The sequence below is a fragment of the Erithacus rubecula genome, assembly GCF_903797595.1.
Source record: "Erithacus rubecula genome assembly, chromosome: 2".
In the NCBI taxonomy this organism is placed as follows: domain Eukaryota; kingdom Metazoa; phylum Chordata; class Aves; order Passeriformes; family Muscicapidae; genus Erithacus; species Erithacus rubecula.
Genome location: NC_136685.1, coordinates 91,724,352 through 91,747,054, shown reverse-complemented (window position 1 = coordinate 91,747,054; position 22,703 = coordinate 91,724,352). Strand labels below are relative to the sequence as shown.

Here is a 22,703-nt window from a genome sequence, read left to right as displayed (position 1 = left end):
GCCCCTTTTGAGCAGCACTCTCCTGCTCCTTTAAGATAAAGAAGCAGAACACCTGGTCAAACAACAGCTACAATATAACCACAAAAGCGAAACAAGGCAGATTCTGGAAGGAACCCACAAACCAAGCAGCTCTCTAACTAAACCTATATTCATTCTAAACTGCACAATTCAATTAAAGCCCTGCCTGCAGGCTGGGCTTTGGCAATCCTCTTTTCCCCTGACTCTGGAGGTACCAACCTGCGCACGAACTTGGAGGTGATCTTGCTGATGAGGCCGGTGGAGGTGCCCCTGCGGGCGTGGGCGAAGGCGCCGCTCTCGTGGGAGGGCGAGGCGGGCGGCCCGTTGTAGGTGGCGTTGCGCCGCTCCCGCAGCTGCTCCCCGTGGAACGTGCTGCGGCTGGAGCTGCCCCGGGGAAAGCGCGTCCGGTCTGGAGTGCTGGTGCTGATGCTGTGAGCAGATGGGGAGGCAGCAGGCACTCTTGGAGTTGCACTGCTGGGAAAACACAAGTAAATAACGAGAAAGACCAGGCTAAAAGCCCTCCTACATGACAACTCAAAGATGGGAGAGAAACACTGCTCTTGATTCTTTTTAAATCTGAATGGGCTACTGACTTGCTTTTAGGATTCATACTCAGTTTGATTTTACAATTGAAATGCGTTCATTAACACAAGCACTCCCAAAAAACTTAATGGATATTTCTTAAGTCATAACCTGACAGAAAGAAGTGTATAAAGCTATTCAGGCAGTTGATAGTAAGAACAACTATACCGTGGTGCTTTTAGACACCAGCGAGCTTAGCAACCTACAAATCAGAGAGGTTAACATTCCAGTATTTCATTTCAATTTATGGTGGCCCGTGTTGTACAGTTCCATTTTATGCAGTCAAATTTTTAACTACTTAAGTTTTCTAGAAGTTTCCAGAGGGAGGCAGTCAAGGAACTTTTCAAAATCAGCTTTAAATCATCTGTAATACCCACAATACTCGAGCGAGCTCCTGTTTGAAACCAGAACACAAACGTGGCACTTTGAGGTCTGTCACAAACTGAAGTGCACAGCAATAAAGACATGCCCATCAATCTGTTACCTTGGTCTGTAAGCTTCAGTACCATCTTTGATGGTTGGCAGTGTGACTTTGATAGGGTGACCAGAGGCAGACATAGACTTTTGATGCCGAGGGCGTGTGGAGACAGAGGCCACTGCAGAGCCTGCAGAGGATGTGCTGCTTGCAGACATTTCTGTCAGGCTTTTCCATGGGAGCAAAGCAGCAGAGATGGACAAATGACAAGGGAAAAAAAAGGTTAGTGTAAAACCCCTTAAAAAAAAAAAAAAAAAAGGGGAAAATTAACTCATTTCTTCTTTTAGACCTCAGCAGCACTGATTAATTAAACAGAAGACTGAGTGACCAGGCCACCTTAGTCAGCTAAAGTACAGAATACAGAATTCTAAGAAAATTACATTCATCCATTAATGATTTCTCCAAATATGTTAAGTTAGGCCTTTTCATTCCTCCCAAGATTAAAGCTTACACACACATTTATTCAATGTAACAACGAAAGACTACAGCAAATACAAGGACATAAAAAATAGTGAAAAAGAAATTCACAAATAGTTAAATAGACTGATTAAATAGACTCTCCTTTCATGAATACCCTTAACTGCAGTTAAAATAAACATGTAAAACATGAAACATTTGGAACTGCTGTCACATTATCACTTGGAAGTGACTGGTTTCTAAAGGACCAATTTGTCCTCCAGGCACTCTGGGCTGAGTCAACCCTTTCAAAGTACAGTTCCTTCTATCAGTACTTTTATTTCTCCTTCCTTAAGTGGCAAGAAAGATGGAAGTCGTGGCAAAACTACTGTGCCATTAATTTTTAAAACAAAAGCCAAATTAAGGCAAAATACAGCTTTGCCTCTACAAGCATAAGTGAAATTGCATTAATAATGTATTAGCAACTGGAGTCCCACAGCTAAATAATATCTGTAGCAAAGAAGTAAAGACTTCAGATGAATAATTCGATGACACAAGACATTCAGCTGCACCAAATCCAAATTCAACTGCAACACAACATCTTGTAGGAAAGGCAAATACTACAAAATGCAAAAGAAAATGATTTCTGATTTTCAGAATATGCTTAAAGAACTGAGCACAGTTTTTGCTGCACTCATGAAAGAAACAGGAACTAAGAACTTCCAATGCGATAGAGAAAATCAACTGTAAAACAGAAAACATTGAAAAGAATCTCTTCTCTTTACAGTGTTTTATGTATTAAATCTCTTGAAAGAAAAATATCTTTGTCAGATCAGAAAAAACATGGCAATATATATTATAAATCTCTATCTACAAAATATCTGTTATCTGCTTTTTTTTCAAGAAAGGATTGTTACCACCTTTGTTCAAATATTTGAAAGTATACACAAAAATTTGGGAGTACACTTTTGAAAGCACCCATCCAGTAATTTGAAATTAAAATGAAATTAAGGAAGTACATTAAAAAGCAGAAAACTAATTTAAAGTGTTGAATTAAATAGCTGTCTTTTACATGTTCCACAGCTCATCATTTTACTGTAAATGAACAACCCTGTACTTCTCTTATTTCTCATTTTAATGATGCATAAATTTTATGCATAATAAAAATTCAAACATTATAACAGAAAACAAAAGAACACTAGTTTACTAGACTATGCTATTTTGTGCTACAAATTTTCTGTTCATTTTACAGTAACTGCTGTATTTGAATAGCTTGAAAAGCATCAGAGTAAGAACTGTTACTCGATTCTTTGGAAAAAAAATAAATCCAGTTTTTATTACTCTCCATTAAAGCCAGTATTTATTTTTCAGTGAAGTACAGGGGTTAAATAACACCAGGGATGAAGAAAAGATTTTTAGAAAGATCAATAGTGTTAAACATAATACTACTTAACAAAACATACTAAATTGAACTTCATTGTCATCCCACAAATAGACACAAACTGGTTACTATCACTATGAAAATACTGTTTCAACCAAAATCTTATATTGAAAACAATGGATAAATTTTAACCATTTCAGCTTTTTGAGTGGCTGGGGTGAAATGAAAAGGATCAGGCTACACTGTCAGGGTAATTAATCTGAAGGTCTCCTCTGCACAACTGCCCACTAAGCAATTAGTTGTTAGCACAGTTACTTCATCCTGTGTTGGAAGACAACCCTCAGCAATCAATGTGATCCCATAAAAAGAAGCAAAGGCTGACTGACACATTTAGCTTAAAAAGTCATCACAAAGAAGCAGAAGTGGAAGATGAAAACATACACCTGGACTTTATGCATTTTAAAGTGTGATTCATAATGGTACTCTGCATAACCTGCTTCTTCTGTGCTTCAGTTCTTGTACCCAAACTAATAAACAAGGAAAGCTGAACAATACCTGTTGTCCTTCCCATTCTGTATTGCAGAATAGCGATCTGAAGAGCGCTCACAAACATAAGTGTTCCTCCTTGTCATTCCACTACCAGAAAACACATTATTCTAGAAGAGAATTAAGACTAAAGTTAAATGAAATGTTTTCTTCCTGTATATAATGTTGTACAAAAATCTAAGCATCGGAAGAAGCAAAATCAGAACAGTGCTTCAGCCACTTATGTACATTGTTAATGCTTTCAAATGTACTAAGTCAATCTGTCAACACAAATCATTTATATCATCAGCTGTTTTTTCCAACAGCTCATTCACTATGTCATTACTGCACCATTGAGAATACACTGAGAGAGCACAAGGAAGTTTAATTCTGCTGACACACTTCACTAAGTATTATTATACAATTCCCACATACTGTGTGTTCCTGTATTATTTGTGCCTGGGATCAAACTGGGATCCCAGAGAACACACCTATGATTGGCTGAAAGGTTTTCCTGCACAGCGTAATTTTCCAACAAGGGCCCCAGTTTGCTGCCCCTGTCAAAAGAGCTTTCAAGAGGAAAATGGAAATACTATAAATCTACATCAGTCAACCCAGAAATTATGATACAGAAAACATGGCAATTACATCTTGTTGCAAAAATACTGATGGTATTTCTTTGTTACTAATTTCAGTTTGGATAGACTTCAATAAAATAAGCACAAACATACTCTCCTTCCCTACCAAGCACAGGTTAGCTGCTGAAGGCTTAGCTTTAATGCATGACATACAATTCTCACTTTTTAATACACTACATATTGGGTTTGGGTTGGAAGAGGTTGCACTGTGCTAACATTACATTCTGATGCCTGGTGGCAAAAGATTTACCTAGACCTAGGTACTGTAAGACAACATGAACTCTAAGATTTACTATGTTTAGGTCTCCCTCATCTACAGTTTTTCAGCATTAATATGACCCCACAGAGACCACTCAATAAACTGTTTTAAGGTCTAATTGGTAAGGAAGATTAACTGCAATAATTGTTTCTGAAATTAAGCTCTCCTGAGTTACACAAATATGACTGAAGATGATAAATATGTTTTCAAGAAATTCTGCCACTCTGAACATCATGTTACTTCCAAAGTTACACAAAAATATTTTAAAATTATCCACATTAAATTGGCTTTTTTCACTCAAATGTTTCTGTTTGAAACAAAAATATTCACTATCTGTGTAAGCTGCTCAACCTTCAACTATTATTGTAATATCAGGCACTAATATTCCCTAATCATGCCCATAACAAAGCCTTTCAAAGTCCCCAAAATAGTAATACAGCTAAAAATGCACAAGTATTGAAGCCATTAGCAAGTAAATCAATTTCTCATTCTTCATAGTAAAGATACTCCATTTAATTAGTTCTCACAAAGCAGAGAGATGTTTTGTGACATATCAGCTTATACCACACACGACTCTAATCAGCTTTGGGGCAATGCAGTTTTGGGAAAGTTCAGATACGAAATCTAATCTTAGAAACTCAAAGTTCCTACATGCAATCCACACAGCTATAATTTCAAAGACATCTGCAGGGGTGGAGAGACAACAACTCTACTTAAAATAAAAAAAAAAAAAATTAGAGCATGTGCAGATGTATTGTAGACACAGACTGCAAAACATTAGGAGTTAGATGAACTTCAGCACTTATGATGCTGTCAAAAAATTCCAATAGAAATGCACATCATCTTTCCAGAACATCCAAGATGGGAGCACACAGAATCCCAAAGGACAATGAGAATTCCTGCTGCCATTCTACTGTACTAAAAGATGGTAAGACTCTTTGTATTAAACAGACCATGTCTCCTAAAAAGCACAAAATATCATGATTCATGCATATTTTTTTCTCCCCACATGAACTCTTCCTCCTAAGTAGCTGTTTAAACACCATGCAGTATTTTTTCACTGTGAATCCCAAACATCAATTTTACTGCACAGGAACTACCAAAAGGCAAAACAGATGCTTTCACATTAAAAGAAACATATTTGAGGCAGTAATATGACAGTTTACAGAACTGTGAATATCATAACAGAAGCATTAAGAAATTATTAATTTGTTAGTTCAGTTCCTTAATACAACAGCCTGGTTATAAATCATATCAGTGGGCACAACACAAGGGAATAAGTGGGTTGCTTCCCTTCATCTCACTCCATTTCTGAAGTCCAAATATGAAGTGGTTTCAGAGAACCAAACAGCCAAATTTACAGAGAAAGTTCGTGAGAGATATTATGTAGAATTAATCAGATGAAAGCTCTGAATCAGAGATCCCTTGACTTCCCTGTAGATAGACAAGCATTAGAAACCTGAAAAAGAGAACTCTGTATTGGCTCCATTCTTATGTTCTTGCCTTAAATATCCAGTACTTTTCTTGACAGAAACTGAAGTTTGCTCAAGTGCAGATATTCTCATGCTTACTGTTATGTTACTGTTAGAAAAAGTACAGTTGGGGGGAAAATGAAAGGTTTATTTTAAAAAGCATCTACCATAGCCTATTTCTGTCTGCCAGTAAAAGTTACCAGAAATAGACTTAGTGGCTTATTCAGTACCCATTATGTCTATAGTAATCTTGTGCTGCACATTGTGTTTAAATAGGGAAAAATAAATATAACAAGTCAAAAGCACACCCAACTCACACTGGTAACTGCACTTGACTTCTTTCTTTCTGGACCCACAAGTGGACTTGCAGCCATCTCTCCTTTGGATCCCACTGTAGTGCTGCCGAGTTTACGTGAGACATCCTTGTCCCAGTCTTCTTTCTGTTCACTTTCCACACTGTTTGCCTGAGACCTTTTTGTGTATGACACAGCAGGAGGAATTGAGGGGCCAACTGCCAAATAAAAATAGAATTAATAAAGATCTAAAAATAATCACTGCATTTTTCTTGGCCAAAGTAGTCTAAATATAATTCCCCAAGTCCAAAAAAAGCATTTGAACAGCTATGACAGCAAACTCAGTACACAGACCAACCTACTAAATCGAGCTGTGACAGCCTGTGTTCTTTTTGCCCACTCCCTCTTCACTTGCAATTCGCAGTTCAGAATTACTTCCCATTCCCCATCAATATGTAAAACTTAAAAGAGCATTTTAATTCTCATTTTAAATCCATGGAATTTGTATAATATTAAAAAAAAAAAAAAAGCTTAAATTGCATTTATCAAATTTTTTAAATACTTTTTACTGCATACCTTTTTCCTCTACTCTGAAAGATTATTTCCCCCTGAAAATCCTATTTTGTTTACAAGCATGTTTATACTTGGAAAATATCATAATTCTTCTCCCCTCATCATTTTTTAAAATGTTTTGGGAAAACGCCTCTATCAGTAGATTTTAATAAATAAAACCACATCATAAGAAAAATGCAGAAAACAAAAATGTAAATTAGGCAGAGAAAATGGCCAATCATTTTAGAAATATTTATTGCAATTTAACAGGTGGGGGGGAAAAAAAAAATTCATTTAGTATTTTAAATATGTACTCCTTTTTGATAGATGCATTTTCACCTGAAAACGTTTCTAGAATACTTGGTAAAAAAAAAGCAAAAAATTTGGCCCCACAGCCAAATGTAATGATAAAATAACTGTTTTGCTGCCTTCGGGGTTACCCAGAGCAATAGTTGCCATTAGTTCCTAAACAGAAAACACCCTCAGTGTCTCACTCAGTGAACCAACCAAGTAACAAGCCCAAAGAATTAATTCTGCGAGGTGCATGGATCCAGATTCACCATGGAAACCTTCAGGCAGAGACACATGACCATGAGCTACACAGCAAAAGCACAGGGTGGGGGCCCTGCCAGGCTCCCAGAACCCCACCCACTCCCCATGGCTGTCTGGAAGTTCCCTTGTTGGAGTGCCATGCCCACCGTGGTCGCTGAAGCGCCGCTGTTTCTGGTTGGTGGAGATGCTCCGCTGCACCTTCAGGTGAGCAGGTGACTGCACTGAGCTGTTGTTGAGGTCGCTGCTGGGACGAGACCTCTGGCCCAAGTTGCTGCTGGACAAGGAATCACCTGCTTCAAACTACAAGGAAAACAGGTTTTCAAAGCATAAACAATATAAATTCAACACTACTGATACTTTTATAGCATTACAAAGCAAAAAGTTCCAATCGAAGGCATTTTTCAAAAAATTTACATTGTATCATAGTCAAATATTCTTCAAGTTTCATTTTATCACTTCATCTGTGCTTTAAAAACACATAGCTAAAGCTACATAGTTAATGAATGCAAAAACAAAATTAGAAGAATTTTGACAGAAACAAAAACGGTGCTATATTAAAACCAAAGCCACAGAATGGTTTTCCTTGCCTTTTTTATTTTAAAGCCTAAGAGCATTCATAGCTCCAGAACAATTTTAAAAAGCACTGGACTGAGTCAGAAGGACTAAAAAAGCAAGTACTGACTAAAGGATTCTTTATGGCTTTCAAAACATCTTTATAAGGTCTGTAACTCAGCCACTGATTTGTTCGCATTTAAGAAGCCTAAGTTCTATGGAAGAGCAGAGGAAAAGACAAATATCCTCTTCCAAGCAATTTGAGCCAAAATGATTTTAGACAGATTCCCCCCATGCTCTGCCATCACAAGGGAATTCTGGCTCAGAGATGTGAGAAAATGCGCTCAAGGATGCACACTCTACACTTCCTTGGAATTGAAGAAAGGCCAAGGAAGCAGCAGGGAAAAAATTCTTTCAAAAAGCAAGCCTTGGTCTCAGATTTCTTGAAAAAATCCACATGGCCCCAAAAGATGTACAGATCCTTCTAGTTGCAAAACAATCACAAGATTTTCTGCCACAAATTTATTAATGACTACAATGCAATAACTTATTGAATAATTCAATATACTATAAAACAGCACATGAGTGAAAAAGGATGAGCACATTTCTGAGAAATGAAGGATTTCACATCTGAGTAGCCAGAAAAATAATTACTATTAACTATTTCAAATTTTAACTGAAAACACACATGACAAAAAGAAAACTCAGCACTTGGAAGCCATGGCATTTCAGATTAACAGCCAGTTTTTTAAAATAAGCAATTCAACACATTTACAAGAAAACATGAACATATTGAAGATTTAATCTGTTTCTTCTTATAGGAACCAGCAAGATACCCAAGAAGATACAAAAAGGGAAAGATATTTATAAGTTATCAATCACAATTTAAAAAGAAAAGTTACAAAATAATTAATAAAAACATCATTCATCCCAGCAACATATAAAGGCCAAACCAGAAAATGTAAACAGCACTTACTTCAGGTGGTTTTCTACCAAGAAGCAGATAAGTAGCCATGACTTCATCATACTTTTGGTTTACTAAAGATTCATGGATTTCTTCTCTTGAAAAGCCCATTGTGACCATAATGTCTAAAAGTAAAGAGACAGATATATCAGCAGAATAAGTGTTTGGGTTTACTGACAACTTAAGAATGCTGAAAATAAAAAAACCAGCCTTATAATTTACAAGCAACTAAGCTTCAACTCAACCCAGTGAGTTTTTTTGCTGTGCAAAAATAGAAAATGCTACAAACTTCTCTCTTTCATTGTTATTTTAATCTTGAAAACTCCCAACTATATTATACAACTCTTAACTAATTTATACAACATTCAATGTTATTCAACAACAAATAAAGCACTGGCAAATAGAAACCATGAAGAGTTACTGGGCCAAAACAGTAACTTTCTCTAACCACAGCAGGCAAGAAGTGTTGGCCTTATAACAAAATCTGTCTACTTCAGTCTGTTAAATTCTGGAGTCTTATTTGTCTTTTGCTGTGCTTGTAGATTGATTCAGCTCAGTGAAGACACAACACTAGATATAAGGAGGCCATTGTAATGGAATTTCTCATCTATATAAAAAGAATGCATTTTACTGCATAATAAGATTGCAGGAAAATGTGTAAGAGATTAGTTTGCCTTCCAAGATAAAACTGCCCGTGTCCACCAGATGGAACATCCTTCTCAAAGTCTCACCTATTCTTTTGGTGTCATTGAAATCTGGTTCAGGCTCAGTATATGGCTTTAGTTCTTCTTCTTCATGGCCAACATTCATCCACCGATCCTTCATGATTTGCTAAGAAAAGAAAAGAGCTTTAGGCCAACACGCTCTTCACCATACCCCATTACACTTGTACTAGCTTGTCTGCGAAAAAGCAATTTAAGCTTCATAATAATCTGAATGCTGCTCTTTCCCTCATACCTTTTCTCCTCACATCTTAATTTTATCTTTCACATACTAATGGTCCCTTAAGTTCATTCCTATTTACTATTCCCTATACAATCATCCTGCCTAAAATATCAGAAAAACCACTGAAAATCTTTCATTTTGTACCCTTCACTTCCACTGGCTCCTTATCTCCTTTTGCCCCATGACTGATACTCAAGTGCTCCTCATGGTTAACATCCTAAGATGTTAATACAATACCATCTCTATCATGATAAAGAGACCCTGTAAATAATAGCAGAGTGTTTAGAAACTAAGGAATAATTCAGGAATGTGCTGATGCTTCCTACAGTCATTAGTTTCAAGATCATCATGCCAACTGGTCATTTTTTCCTATGGATCTTCTCACTGCACTTGACCTAAATATGTTTCCAAGTTTGGCCAGAGGGAGAAATGCTTCTTAACTCTCTCTATGCCATGTAGCTGTTTACTTCAAAAATTTCTCCTGCCTTCTTTGGAAAATTTCAGTCTGTTGTGGCCTGAATCTTTTTGTAGGCCTTCAAGATTGATTGTCTGGAATCCCTAACCACCACAATTTTTCCTTAAAGGCATATTCATCTTTAAACAGCTAAAATAATTTTCCCTCCTACAGCAACAGGCACACATCTCTCTTCAGGGACAGATGCTGATACTGCTCACTACATGGACACAAGAATGAAACAAGTGCCAGCAAATAAAGTTTCCCACAGGCTCCAAATATGCCTTGCAAACAACGAATTAAGTTATTTCTCACAAAGAACCAAAGACTCGATTTTCCATTGATATAACCAAATTCTTGTATGTAGTGGCTGCTGCCAAATTACAGACCCCAATAGCTGTACCCTTACAAGAACAACACAGAACTTTGTGCCAATTAACATTTTGCTGACAATAACACAAAGATTTGTTCTATCATGGAATTGATTTTTTGGCTTTTGAGGGGATAAAGAGGGAGGGATTGTGAACACATACTGCTATATTTCATTTCTGACACAGAGCATGAGTCTACTTGGCAACAGACTTGGATTAGGTATTTGTAGCTTTGCAGGAACAGGAGAGTCTCCCCAAAGAGTACTATGCAGTCTCTGCAATCATAATTTTTTAAAGATACTGTTAAATAAATCTGAAGTTTAAGCATGATGAAGTAGATGACAAATCACAGCTCAAATTCCACCTTCCTTTCTTTATCCTTCTTGAATTATCCAGCAAGCCTGAAAATTCCCACTTACAGTTGTTCATGTCTCTTCAGTAGGTGGATCTAGAGGTCAGTGTAATCCACTCTGTTCCCATCTACATTTCTGCTGGCTTCTGTCTTTTAAATACATGATCTCAGAGGCACACTGAGTTATTGTACAACTCTTAAACAGGCTCTTACAATTAAGCATTTTGAAGCGACACAAACAATCCAATTCCAGGATCAATACTACATTTGTGTAAGTTCTGCTGGGCTTTCAGTCAGCTGATTAAAGACCAGCAGCCTTGGTCAGAATATTTAGAAATCTGACCCAAACTGCACTTCTTAAACATCAACTCAAACTAAATTTCAACCAACTAGATATTATTGATGAGTCTTTCCTCAGTTTTGAGGAAAACTATCTAATGAAAAACTGTTCTGGCTCAAGTCTCATCTGTGTCAAAATTATTTTGCTTTATTATACACTGTAAGCATGAATCTGCTCTGGAGAAATTTCAGAGCAACACTATGCAAAATAATTGAAGACTGGGAGAGAGGGAAAGAGGAATTTGTTGAAATCCTGAAGGTTGAGAGAGATTTTCTGACAGTACATTTTCCCCATCTCTTCCTGGGAAGATTTACTGGTTTGTATCAACATTCTCTTGTTTCTAAAATGTTTTTTCTTGGCTTCAACAATGAAAAAGTCTAGAGGAACCATTCTAATAAAGATTTGCCTAGTCCTTACCAGAGGACAGGTGCTAAACCTAACCCATATGGTGCTGGTCCTGTGTGGATCTCAGCTTTGATGCTGATGTCACTGACAAACATCCTTTTGGATGGTCTGCCAAAAACATGCATGGGAACTGAGGTGGTGTATGGCTGGGACTGAGCAAATAATCAAAAGAACAGCACAAAAAAATCCCCCCCCCCCCCCAAGATGACATCATGTTTCCACTTTTAGAAGCTTCCAACAAATTTATACTTTCATTCTAAACATGTATTTTTAGAAGTGTTCAGAGAGAAATTGCTTTCCAAACCACACACCACACTTTTTAATTCAGCAAATGTGATTTCAAGAATATTCCTTTTAAAAAAAAATGTTGTGATGCCTCTCTCTCTCCCCCTCAGGTTAGCATACTGATCAATGTCTGTAATCAGTATTTTGGAACTGGCTCAAGACCCTTGGTCATACATAGAATTTCCTCACTCTCTTCCACACAATCTGACTGCCTTGTCCTTTCGGCGAGGCTGCTATCCAACACCTCTCTCCAGGGACAGGAAGGAACTTTACAAGAACTGGATAACACTACAATACCTAGAATGAAAGTGAAATTAAATTTGAAGAGAAATTGCTGAAAATCCAGAGGAAAATTCAGTAAAAGAAAAAACTATTTTCCCTAAAACCTAAACATGACACAGGTAAACAGTGATCTTTGAAGTGACTACATGTTTATCATTATGTCCTTTAGACAGTAATCACAGAATATAATGAGCACATATCAGTAAAGCAGAAGCCATCATTCACTATTCTCTTCAGCACAGACTTTACTCAACTTAAAACTATTTATAAAAAGCCATAAACCAGCATCAGCTTGGATTGAGTTGCATGCAGACAGAGCTCAGTGAGTGCATGCTTCCTTGCACAGGTAGCCTCAATGCCAGGAAGCATAAGTCATGCCACTGCATAAAAAAAGCTGCTTAAATGGGATTTATTCTCTGGAACACATCCACTGCTGCACAAGTATGTGTAGAAAGATGAAACAAAAGTCACTAGTGATTAACTCATGCAAATACTATTTTAAAAGTATTCTATTTATCTTCTGCTCTACTTTCATCTCTATGGTAAGTAAATGTTATTTAAAAAAATCCCTCCCTGTTAAAGAATTCACACAATAGAACCAGGCAGCTTTCAGAGTGAACTCTACACCAATTATTTGTTAAGTATCAGCTGTGCAGCAAGTACTATCCAATAAATCAAGATTGAACAAAGAGCCCCTTAAAAAACACTAAAACTTTTAGACACCTTACAAGTTGTGCACATTCTCTGCATCTCATGAAAAGAAAACCTAATTTACTAACAACAACAATCACAACTCATCACAAATCCCTAGAACAGATTTTACCAGAGAGACATGGCAGGAATTATTATATATAAATTTCCCAACAATGCAGAAACAAAGCTACCAGAAGAGGGAGAATAAAGGCTTGAATAGAAATAACTAGCCATTATTAGCTTATCATTCACAGAGTTGTTAGTGCTTACATGTATTATGGCACTAAAAGAAACAAAAAGCTCCACATTTTTCCATCAGCTAGTTACCCTTCTTGCTCCTATCCTTTTTAAGGAGTCATGAAAACGGCCAGTTAAAAAAGCTTACAGTACTGCCTGCTGTTGGTCTTGTTTTTCTGAAAAACTCCAGGAAGATATTTACAATCTTGTCCTGCTTTCCACAGATTTTGAACTAGCTCCATTATCTAACTGAAACAAGTGGGAACAGTTTGCACTTTGAAATGCTCTTAATTTAGTTGTTAGTCAGCTGCAATTAAGGTTAGATTTTCACTGGTTAACACTTTCGTATCTATCCTGAAAAAGTAAGAAATCTCAAGCAACGGTTGAATTTTATTGTTTCTGAATTTGACCCCCCATTTTTCCAAGACAAAATGACTTACTTCCAAGCTGCCTCTTTTGATTGGATTCAGTACTAGTAGCTTCTTCAGTAGATTTTCACAGTCTGTGGACATATAGAACGGAATGCGGTACTTCCCTCTCAGCACTCGCTCCCTCAGCTCCTGCAAAGTAAGAGTTTTAAAAGATGAGCTCCTGAAGACACAGCAGATTGAAAGCCAGCAGAAGCCAAGCATTCACACTGCAACTGTACCTTTAGATTCTGACCATCAAATGGCAGTGATCCGCTCACTAGTGTGTACAAAATCACCCCAAGGCTCCACACATCCACTTCAGGGCCGTCGTATTTCTTCCCTTGGAAGAGTTCAGGAGCGGCGTAGGGCGGGCTGCCGCAAAACGTGTCCAGCTTATTACCAACCGTGAACTCGTTACTAAACCCAAAGTCTGCAATTTTAATGTTCATATCTGAATCTAGTAGAAGGTTTTCTGCCTAAGAGGTAAATAACAGAGGAAGAGAACAATTTTTGTATCAGAATAAGCATATATATATATAGCACAAGGTATGCTTTATCAATAAATACAAATATGTCTTTTCTGCCTCTTTCTTCAAAAAGTACGTTACAAGGACTGAAAATCAGTAGTGTTTACTCAAGAAAATATAACTACTAAAAGGAGCTAAACAAACTTAAAAGTCAGCTAGTGAATCAACTATGAACAGCTAGTGAATCAATTATGAAAATTTTCTGGAAGATATAACTTAGATCAGCTTTAGAGTGAAGTATGTAGACATCTCAGAATAGCAGTTGAAGCTTTTGACAAGTTGATTCCAAATTCTGATGCCAAGGAGAGTAAATCTAATTCTAGACATCATCTATCATTATGGCAGAGTAAATGTTAGAAGGAATTTAAGACTTAAGAAGAAGATACCTTCTAGTTGTAAGATGAAACACTTCAAGATACACTGTACCTTAGCATTCTGTACCAAAAAATCCTCGTCCTTTTATTATTAAAATTTGCTTCAGCAACACCAAGGTATCAGCACTCAAGTATTTAATTCTTTTCACACAGAATGTATTCTATACATCTAAGATGAATGCCTGTGCAGCAATCATGTAAATGTAATAAATCACATATACACAGAAGCAAATGTACAGGTACCTAGAGAATCAGTAAACAGTATCTCGTATTTAGAATCATGGGTAGGTAAGAAGATTAAAAGGGGAAGTTACAGAAATACTAATAAATTATTGGGTAAATAAAGGTGATTTCTTAAAATGCAAGGATGCTGTACATGGAGTGCACCAGAACTGAGCAGTGTTTATTTATCTAACTGGGTCTCAGCTCCTGATCTTCATGCCAGCAGCAAAAGACAGCACCAAGCAGTGCAGGAATCCTACTTTTTCAATAGGAGGCCAGACATTAACCAGAGTAGAGGGTTCACCTTACTGCCAAACAAGTTTTATAGCAGAGACATCTCTCATCAGATGCTGTGCTCAGAATTGAGCCTAGAAACTGTAAAAACGTTTCAGACCACAATCAGAGAAGCAGCCATCTAATTGTCAGCTGATGTGATTATAAGGGTAAACATGAATTGTCTGGGTTGAGTTTATTTTTAATAATTTCACTTACATGCAGTGAACTACCAGTACATCAAGCCAATAGCTGAACAACAGAATGTAGCCTTTATCAGGAGTAAAATACAGCCCATTTTTACAAACTCTATTCTGGGAAATATTTTATTTTTCCAATTCATGACCTGTAATCCCAGCTGCTTCCAGCTGATGTGCCTGCAGACAGACTTACAGAGCTGTTTTCCAGATCTGACAGCCTTCTACACTACTTCACAAAGACTTCATTTTCCTTGTCATGAAAACAGTACTGTCAGTGCAGCTGCTCTGTGATTACAATAGTCCTATTAGTTCAACAGTACTCTGCTACCCAAGTGCCCCATGCTTTCAGGTTCCTTACTTCAAACAAAAACACCAAAAGACCTTTCTTATATGCCAAACAAAAAGATGATGCTATTGTTGATTACATGTTCAGAGCAAGAAGTATGAACTGAAAAGAAAAGGTCTTTGCATCACAGGATGAGCAAAGCTGGAATTGGTTACAGCCCTTTCTAAACAAGTTGTTTATAATTACGAAGCAAAAAGGAGACAATTCTACCAGAATAGCCTGGACAAACTTGCATATTTTCTTGAACTGAATTTCTCCAGTTTAGTCTGAAATAACTTGCAAATAATAGCATTTACCCTGTTATTAATGCCAAAACCTCTTATCAAAAATATCCAAAGTGGTGCTAGACCTCTGTTTGTTGTGCTGCAGTATCATTTGCTCAATGTGCTGATACCATGGAGAGTCAACCGAAGCAGATGACAAACTTTAAAGTTGCTTTTTCCTTCTCTGCAGCTCCATGAGAACAGTTTTAAATAAAATAGAGATGTCATATCACTTAGGAAGAAGAGATGAAGCAAGAACACCTCCTCAAAGCCACACATTTAGCTTTTTTTCCTTTATAAAATGTATTTTTCATCAGCTAGGCTGACTGGCTCTCAATCACTACTCTGAACTTTTCAAATGAGTCTAGCATAACTCCAGCCAAGAGAAGACAGAGAGAAAAAAATCAAATAGAAGTGATTTTGGAGCCTGTCTGGCTGTCTTGCAAATAAGGAAGGAGATCAGCAGCAGACTCCTTGTGGCAGGTAGTTCCCTCTGTAAATGCTGAAAAGCATTTTGAAAGCATGGCCTGTGAGCTGTGCATGTGCCATGGAACTAAGAAATGGAAGAAAGATGGAGGCTTTAAGGGGTTCTGGGAGAAAGAGCAAAATGCAGGATATTGAGTAACTGCAGGGGTTAATACTGCAAGATTCAGTCACATAGCTGGGCTGAAGGAGTCAGAGCTAGATAAGCATGAGGTGGTGGCTGGCTCCCTACTCCCTGCCCAGTGTGGGACCCAGAGAACCAGTGAAGGGCTCATCCTTGGCTGGCCAAGAGGTCCCTGGGTGCAGCCTACTGCAAAGCTCAACAGCAGCAGTGGCTGCAGTAAGCTCCAGGGAACTTGAGAAAACATTCATAGGCTGCAAACCATCAGGCAAGATATGGAGGCATTTTTTTAAATCAAGATTTCAGCGAGATCCAACCCTTTTCCTTCCTTGCATTCTGACTTCAGAGTGCTGGGCAGGCACTTCCACCATCAGACAATAACACTACTGGGGCAGGGACAACTCAGCAGAGAATGATGCATTTATTATCCATCCTCAAGTGCACATGCAGGAGCTGGCATACTGACAGGTATCAGGGAACAGATTAGTAAGAATGAGGTTGAAAGAATGCTGCAGTGCATTATAAGACAAGACAAAAGATACTGGTGCAAATAAACCCCTTAGGAATCATTCAACCTCTTCTTTTCACAAGTATTCAGATACACTAGTAAGAATGAACCTGCATCAGTGTTTTCTTTGTAAATGTTCAAAGCATCAGCACAAGACAGCTTTCAAGTGGGCAAGGATGATGTCCAAGTCCCATGATGCCTAAACTTGGCATGAAGACAATGTCAGGCAAAGCTTAGGTTGTACCTGCATTTGCTGAACTCTTAATATGGTCTGGTGGATTACACAGATAGATTACTAAAAAGGATCAAAAATAAAAATAAAAAAAAAAATTAAACTGATTTGTTTATTCTTAATTGATTTTTTCCTGCCCAAATTAAACACTAGAATATAAACCAGAGACTCAAGAGGATTAAAAACCAAGGAAAGACTGTTTTATACATCCCTGCAATATACTTTAACTGAAAATATTTTAATTAAGTAATGATGGCTGGTATCAATTCATCTTTTGCAGCTTCACTGTGTAGATACCAGCATGACATCAGGTAAAATTCTTTGGAGAGCATGTCTTTTACTTAAAAGCCAAAACTGCAATGAAAGTAACACATGTTCTATTCTTGTCTCTCTCCTCTTCCAAAAGGCAAGCTGCATTACTTTTGTGCTTCAGGAAATTGAGAGTAAAATATAAAAGTGATAGTTCCCTCATTCACATGTTTGAGGCATTCACAGGCAGTGGCAAGGACTAATATATAGAATGAAATTAAGTCTGTATGATAGGCAGCAAAAAATAAAGTAAGTAAAGACATACCTTAAGATCACGATGAACTATGCATTTTTGATGGCAATACTGTACAGCAGATACAATCTGAAACACCAAGATGAAATATTTTATTTCAACTTCACTGTAAGATTTTGCATATAATGTAGCAATTTTTGTTTCCTGATACGATTCAGAAGAATGTAAGAAATGAATACATAAAAGTGTTTATCTTAAAAATACTCATCTAAGTTTATTTCATTATAGCTTAAATACTAAAACTAGAAAGTCCCTAATCAGCTCATTTTCCTACTAAAAAGAAGTTTAATACACACCACTTAAGATAAATGGAGAAACATATTTTTAAATGCAAATCATCCAATAGCAATAACTACTGAAAGGAAATTAATCCACCCTTCAAGCCAATAGCCAGATACATCATCTCAGATTTTATCTTCTAAAATATCAACTGCATATCTTTGCAATTCATCCCTAGTAGAACAATGCATTCAACATTTTCATGTCTTTCACGTATACAACAAAAACCAAGTCTGAAACAGGAAGTTAAGAGCAGTTTCTTTAAATGCTAATTATGTAACTTAATTCTAAAAAACACCAAACTTGATATATTTATCTGATTAAAGCTTTTCCAAAACAATCACTAAAACAAAGGTAAGTAAAGGATGAATTTGAGAGTCTGTAATAAGAATATAAAAGCCTTCATACAAAACATGTGTGTGACATGACACAGCAGTACCTGCCATCATATCAACATCTCTAGATAGAACAGCTGCAAAATTCTAAAATATTCAGAACCTGTCATCATATCAACATCTCTAGATAGAAGAGCTGTAAAATTCTAAAATATTCAGAAAAAGATTTAAACCTCAAGTGAGTCACAATAAAAAATGACTCTTAGGAACATGGAGTAAAAGAAAATGTAAAACAATTTTACTATTTTTAGACAGCATGTAGGAAGCAGATATTTTTCACTTCTGGATTTTTTTTTTTCCACGGCAGCTTTAATAAACATTATTAAAACAATTTTTTGTTAAGTAAAAGAATTTTGCTCACACTCATGTCTATCATGAAAACAACATAAATAGAAATTAAAAAAAGAATGAACACATTAATTTCATACCTGCCTGAATTTTGAACGAGCCTCCTTCTCTTTCATTCTTCCATGTGCAACTAGGTAGTCAAACACTTCTCCTGATCATGACAAGGACAAAATATCAGTATTAATTTTTTTTTACTATCACACACAATCAAAACTTGCTTGAAAACAACACACACCCCATGGTGTTCCCCTTCTAGAAGGGAGAGGAAATAGAAGCAGCCAAGAAAAATTCCTTTTGACTTTTTGCATTGGATTGCATTCAGACAAATAATAGCTAAGTAGTAAAAATGGAACCCTCCATAGTAGGATTTCTTCAATTGTTAAAATAAATTTACTTAACCACTGTGAAACAAACATAATCAACCATGAAAAATATTCATATTGTGTGTAAGACACATTGGGAATCAGGCAACTTATGCACCAGATTTGTTTTGCACATCTCTAGTGGCCTCGCTTAAGATTATTTATATTATTTCCGTTTATTCCCTCTTGCTCTTTTCCTAATAAAGCTGCTCAAATGCCTTTCAGATCCTCATCTTTGCACTGTCTGACAGCAGCCTTTCCTAGCTGGTCACTGCCACTGTGCTGGATTCTCTTCCCACATTCAAACATTTCCCATTCAGATGCTAAGCAGCTTCTCAAGCAGGCACTCACCATCCCTCTCACTATGAGCCTGCTGGTTCCCTTTCCTGTGTTACTGATTCCCATCCCCGGATCTGCCTCTTCAAGTGCTTTGGCACACATTGCCAAGATAAAATGAGGCACCAGTGCTCGCCTAAATATAGTGGATAAATACCAAGTGGAGAGTTTTTGCCAGAATCTGTGCCAGATTATCTCCTGTTACTGCAGCAGGGACCTCAGAATAGGAACTACCCTGGAGCACAAACCTAAGAGGGTGCTTAACAGAATCAAGAAATCCTGCCCTGGGAGGTCTGCTGGGACTGCTCTGAAGGCCAGATTGGAATAACCAATTAAATCCTTAAAGCGTTTCTAGGCATGTAACTGGCATTTCAGTTTATCCTTAACACACAGTTCAGAATCCACTTACCCCCACTGGCATATTCCATTACCAAATACAACGTCTTTTCAGTCTCAATAACTTCAAATAATTTTACTGCAAGAAAAATGAATGAGAGAGAGATTGCAGCCAGGAGTAAAAGCACAGCACAAACAAACAATTATACTCATGGAATGAGTATAATTTGTGGCCAGTGATAATGCTAAATCATACAGAAACTTTATATCCTTTAGGTTAGCGTTCTTTTGAGGGGGAAAAAGACCAAAAATTAATTTCTAGATCACAGTTGATAATAAAGCAGATTAATTCACAATTTTCTCAAAAGTTTATGCACACTGTACAAACGAGTTCATGCTGAAATTAGTGTTTAATTCGACACAGACTTAATTTAAGATCATACAAACCTCCCCTGTTCTGCTAGCAAACTGCTCACAGTCAGAAATCCAAGATTCTGACCAACTAAAAACCAAGTGGATACCAGAAATGTTAAATCTGACTTTCCTCAGATTGCAATATAACCATTCATTTAAAACAAACACACCCTCACCACCACCCCCAAGAGAACAAGAAACAGCAGCAGAAGCTATGAATGCTGAAAAAGCAACAAACAATTTAAGGGATGAGAAGGGAGTGCCTAGCATGTAACAACTTGTACACCTCATCCATACCTTGTATGCAACAAGCCCTCTGGCCGATTCAGGACCATTAACTGTCTCTGGAACAAGACTGTCCAGCCCTCCTCAGCCAGAAGAATTGTCATCACAAAGTAGGGCCCTGAAGCTGTGGGGTAGGTGAAAGAACTAAAGCAGAAAGGGAAAATTACATACTTGGTAATTCTAATTTTCTGGAAATATCAGTCAGCAGGAGTCTTTCCTAGACTGAACTAATGGAGTTCTGCTACTCTCACCTACGAAACTCATGCTTTTGGGTCTTGACAATAATTTCAATAGAAGAGGGGAGTTGGGGTACTTGATAGACTGGAGAGCTCACATCTACTCTGTGTAAGGCTTTCCTGGACTGAGCAGTTTACCTCCTCTAGGCAAAATTGTTGATGCAAGCAGAGTCAATAAAGGAGGCGAGACAATGAAGCATTTACTGGATGCTTACTCTCCTATTAGCTCAAAAAAAAGTTTAACAGCAGTACATTCAAATACAGCCAAAGAGAGTAAAATGTAAACAGTATAACAGAAATAAAGTCTGCAGAAATGCAGGGCTCCTACCAATATTGGGATGATTCAGAATCTTCATTATTCGTACTTCTCGAAACAACTGTCAAGGAAGCAGGACAATTTCCTTAGAATGTGTTTATTAGGGGAAAATTACACAAGATATGCGATTTTAAATGTCAAAAAGAAGACAGAAAAGGCCACAGACAGCAGCATTAGCATAAAATATAGATGAATACAGTGCAGTGAACTCCAGAAAACATAATCTACATCATATGCATTAAATAAATATAACCACTACAAATAATTACCTACCAAAACCAGACTAATTTTTAAGCTTTATGCAAACAGACACAGTAAGTTGCACAGCCCTTTCCACAGTTTCACACTGACCAACCCCCACAAATTATTCACACAGGTATTCAGTGTCTCTCTCTGATTTCTTTAGTGACTGGCAAGGTCAGCAACTACCCTGAACACATTGAAACTGCAGGTGCAAATACAAGGTGAAGCACTAGAGAAAAGCCACACACAGATGTTCAAATGCAATCAGATACCAGGAATGCTGACATCCTCAAAGTCCTGCTGCTCCACAGAGGTGAAGCAGGCAACATTGCTTTTCCTACAACTAACAAATTTTTTTTACATTGGTCACAAGCAGCAGGGATGACCCCTCTCTCCCTCTGCAAGTCCTGAAGATTTATCATTCCTGAAAGTCTGCTGTATAACACTGAATCATCACAATTATAAACAACTGCACAAACATAAAGCCCTTAGTACATATACTTCACACAGATCTATTTTTTAAAAAACAGAAACAAGAGGTTATTGCTCTTAAATTTCTAACATTTATGGCTTTATTAATTAAAGGTGCATCAAGACTAACCTAGGGGCTCAAAGGAAAGAAGGCAAATGAAAGAAATCAAAAATGCCTAAGTAGTTTGGTGCTGTGTACTTCAGGTTGGCAATATTGATAGACTTGCACTGTTTAATTGAACAGCACAGCCCCTGTTTACTGTGCTGCACACTCTTTGGTCCCTTATTGAGCTAATGCAGGATGCTGAAATAAATTAAGAAATGCTCACTCTTCAGTGTAATGCTTAAGACATTTTGGAAACATCTTAACAGTACAATCCTCCTCAGACAGCAAATGGGCTCAACACGTGTTGTTGCTGTTTTGTTTCTCTGATGTCTCAGAGACATCCCACTCTCCATTTTCAAAATTAGTCCCAGTTGTTCAGATGCAACCCTTGCAAAAGGGTAAACTGATGCAAACCAGAGGCCAGACAGCTCCCCAAAGAGTAGCACTTCAGTGCATTTTATGTTTCTAAAATCCCGCATTTATTCTACAAGTTAAGACTACAGAGTAACACCTTATTGAAACTCAGCTTTCAATAAAGTATGATTACTACAGCTCAAGTAATAATATTACAGATTTATACCTGTATTATTTAATTATTTCACACTAGTTACCATGCACTTGCCTTATAACTGCCATTAAAACAATTTCAGAGGGAAGTGAATTACAAATGCAATTTTCTGAGCAAATATGAACAGATGCAGTTTGCTTACATCTAAAACACAAAACAAGGGTATGTAACATTATGCACTAGAATTAACTTCAGCAAATATCTTTTCCTCATAAAATCAGTCATTGCTAAGGAAAAAATCACACCAGGACATTCTTTGTGAATTTGTTGTTTTTCTAAGTATTGGAATTTGTTTCACAAGAATAAATTTCTCAACTAAATCAATATAAACAAATCAGAAGCTAACAAATCTAATCCAATGGATGGTAGAGCATCAGAAGAGCTTCTAAGCAGGTACATGGAAAATCAGTTCATCCCAAAAGATTGGAAAGATTTCATAACTTAAGACTATTAATACTAGTGTA

General features: G+C 37.2%; 2 protein-coding genes across 8 annotated transcripts in view; both read right to left on the bottom strand.

The window, feature by feature from the left end:
• Positions 1-22,703, bottom strand: part of MTARC2 (mitochondrial amidoxime reducing component 2) — a 110,710-nt gene that overhangs the window by 29,543 nt on the left and 58,464 nt on the right. The gene's annotated exons all lie outside the window — the stretch shown is intronic.
• MARK1 (microtubule affinity regulating kinase 1) overlaps positions 1-22,703 on the bottom strand; it is a 213,509-nt gene that overhangs the window by 163,123 nt on the left and 27,683 nt on the right. For 2 of the 7 annotated variants that reach the window (XM_079299253.1, XM_079299255.1), the window contains exons 4-16: positions 20,864-20,912; positions 19,674-19,739; positions 18,647-18,717; positions 17,557-17,613; positions 13,673-13,909; positions 13,464-13,583; positions 9,391-9,490; positions 8,672-8,784; positions 7,290-7,443; positions 6,064-6,257; positions 3,408-3,508; positions 1,085-1,243; positions 238-492 (exon numbers count right to left, since the gene is read on the bottom strand). In XM_079299253.1, the coding sequence (XP_079155379.1) occupies positions 238-492; positions 1,085-1,243; positions 3,408-3,508; positions 6,064-6,257; positions 7,290-7,443; positions 8,672-8,784; positions 9,391-9,490; positions 13,464-13,583; positions 13,673-13,909; positions 17,557-17,613; positions 18,647-18,717; positions 19,674-19,739; positions 20,864-20,912 (1,676 nt within the window). Of the gene's footprint in view, positions 1-160; positions 493-1,084; positions 1,244-3,407; positions 3,509-6,063; positions 6,258-7,289; positions 7,444-8,671; positions 8,785-9,390; positions 9,491-13,463; positions 13,584-13,672; positions 13,910-17,556; positions 17,614-18,646; positions 18,718-19,673; positions 19,740-20,311; positions 20,444-20,863; positions 20,913-22,703 lie in introns of those variants that run through there. The other 5 variants (XM_079299254.1, XM_079299256.1, XM_079299257.1 and 2 more) reach the window with 4 other exon arrangements.